General features: G+C 38.4%; 1 protein-coding gene across 1 annotated transcript in view; it reads right to left on the bottom strand.

Moving 5' to 3' along the window:
• lhx9 (LIM homeobox 9) overlaps positions 1–1462 on the bottom strand; it is a gene marked incomplete at its 5' end in the record, with an annotated part of 5770 nt that overhangs the window by 2523 nt on the left and 1785 nt on the right. The window contains 1 exon segment of the mRNA XM_014007319.1: positions 40–242. Within this exon segment, the coding sequence (XP_013862773.1) occupies positions 40–242 (203 nt within the window).

Genomic DNA, 1462 nt, shown 5'->3' with positions numbered 1-1462 from the left:
CAGACACACATCAGTTAGAGGAATGGCTGCCGGGCTTACCTGTAGAACTCGCTTAGTGAGGCCCGTTTTCTGGGCCAGCTGCTTTAAGTCCTTGGCGTCCGGGTTGTGGTTGATGGCGAAGTAGGATTTCATTGTCCGCAGCTGATGGTGCTTGAAGGAGGTCCGCATTCGTTTGGTTTTCTGCGTGGGAGCGTAGGCCTGCTGGTCCCGGTCCAAGTGGTCCGTGTCGTTCTCGTTGCAGCCTGGGTTAGAGAGCGGAGAGCAGAACGTCGGATCGGGTCGAAACAGGAAGAAAACAAACACTGAAAGTTTCCTGATGACTGACAAACTTGCACCAAATTTCACTCATTTTGGAGTTTTTTTGTTAATACATAATCATTCCCTCATGGCCACTGTGTCTCGTTTATTAACTGGATTTGTCGTTCGCCTAACAAAATTGCAACAACAATAAAAATAATTTGTTCAAATGACTTGAAAACTCAGGAGTTGCGGAGCTGCTTTACGTTTAAAATGGAAAACAAATTGTTAAATTCCATCTCAGCTACAGCACCGAACGATTCTATTCCGGTTTGTGTTTGCCTGGACTAAAAGGCCTAATGGGCCTCATTTGTCAGCAGCTTTGAGTGTAAAACACTGAAAATGGATTTGCTAAATGCAATGCATGCTTGGCTAAACAGCACACAGATGCTCAAACATTAATCACTGTGGGAGAAAAAGAAAGAAAGAAAAAAAACCTGCACAGTTTCACATCTTTAGTTGGGTTATTTTAGACTGGTGCAGAAAAAAACTTGCACTTTTGAGATTTGAAAACAAAGCAAACGAACAAAATTTGTCAACTAAATGTAATCAAGTCTTGATTTATTTTAAATGTTTCAGTAAAAAATGTATTTTTGGACAATTATGTGATCAAATTTATTTTAGAAAAGCCAAAAAGTTTGAGTTTGTCGTATTTAAGCTTTATGAATATGCATTTATTTGTCTCTTTGTATAAATGCTGACATTGGTGGTGAATAAAAGATAAAATACTTTTAAAAATTGAAGTTGAAAACATTGCATCCAGTTTATTTGTTTGTTTGTTTGTTCAGACAGATTATAGATATAAACGTGTCACAAAAAGAAACATTTGAATGCATCATTCATTGTTTTTTCAGCTCCATCCTCCACTGGGTTGTGTTGAACTCAGAAACAGCCACTAGGGGTCTCCACGTGCATTCAGAACCATGAATCCAGGCACAGCAGACCCAYACCTTCCCTCTGCTGAAAACAAGCAAGAAGGTTCTGAAGCCCAAATAAAACCTGATCTGAAAGGCTGAGGGATGAACAGGAACTATTAAAAATAAAAATGTCAAATCTACTTTTTACTTTGTTTTATGTTGTTCATAATTATTTCTATTCTATTCTATTAAAAAAATAAACATCCTAAATGAAAATTAATTTTCCACTGGGCCCCTCCCTCACTGTG

The sequence above is a fragment of the Austrofundulus limnaeus genome, unplaced genomic scaffold (genome assembly GCF_001266775.1).
Source record: "Austrofundulus limnaeus strain Quisiro unplaced genomic scaffold, Austrofundulus_limnaeus-1.0 Scaffold41, whole genome shotgun sequence".
Classification (NCBI taxonomy): domain Eukaryota; kingdom Metazoa; phylum Chordata; class Actinopteri; order Cyprinodontiformes; family Rivulidae; genus Austrofundulus; species Austrofundulus limnaeus.
Note: the sequence above shows the minus strand (reverse complement) of the source record. Positions and strands in the feature narration are given on the sequence as shown.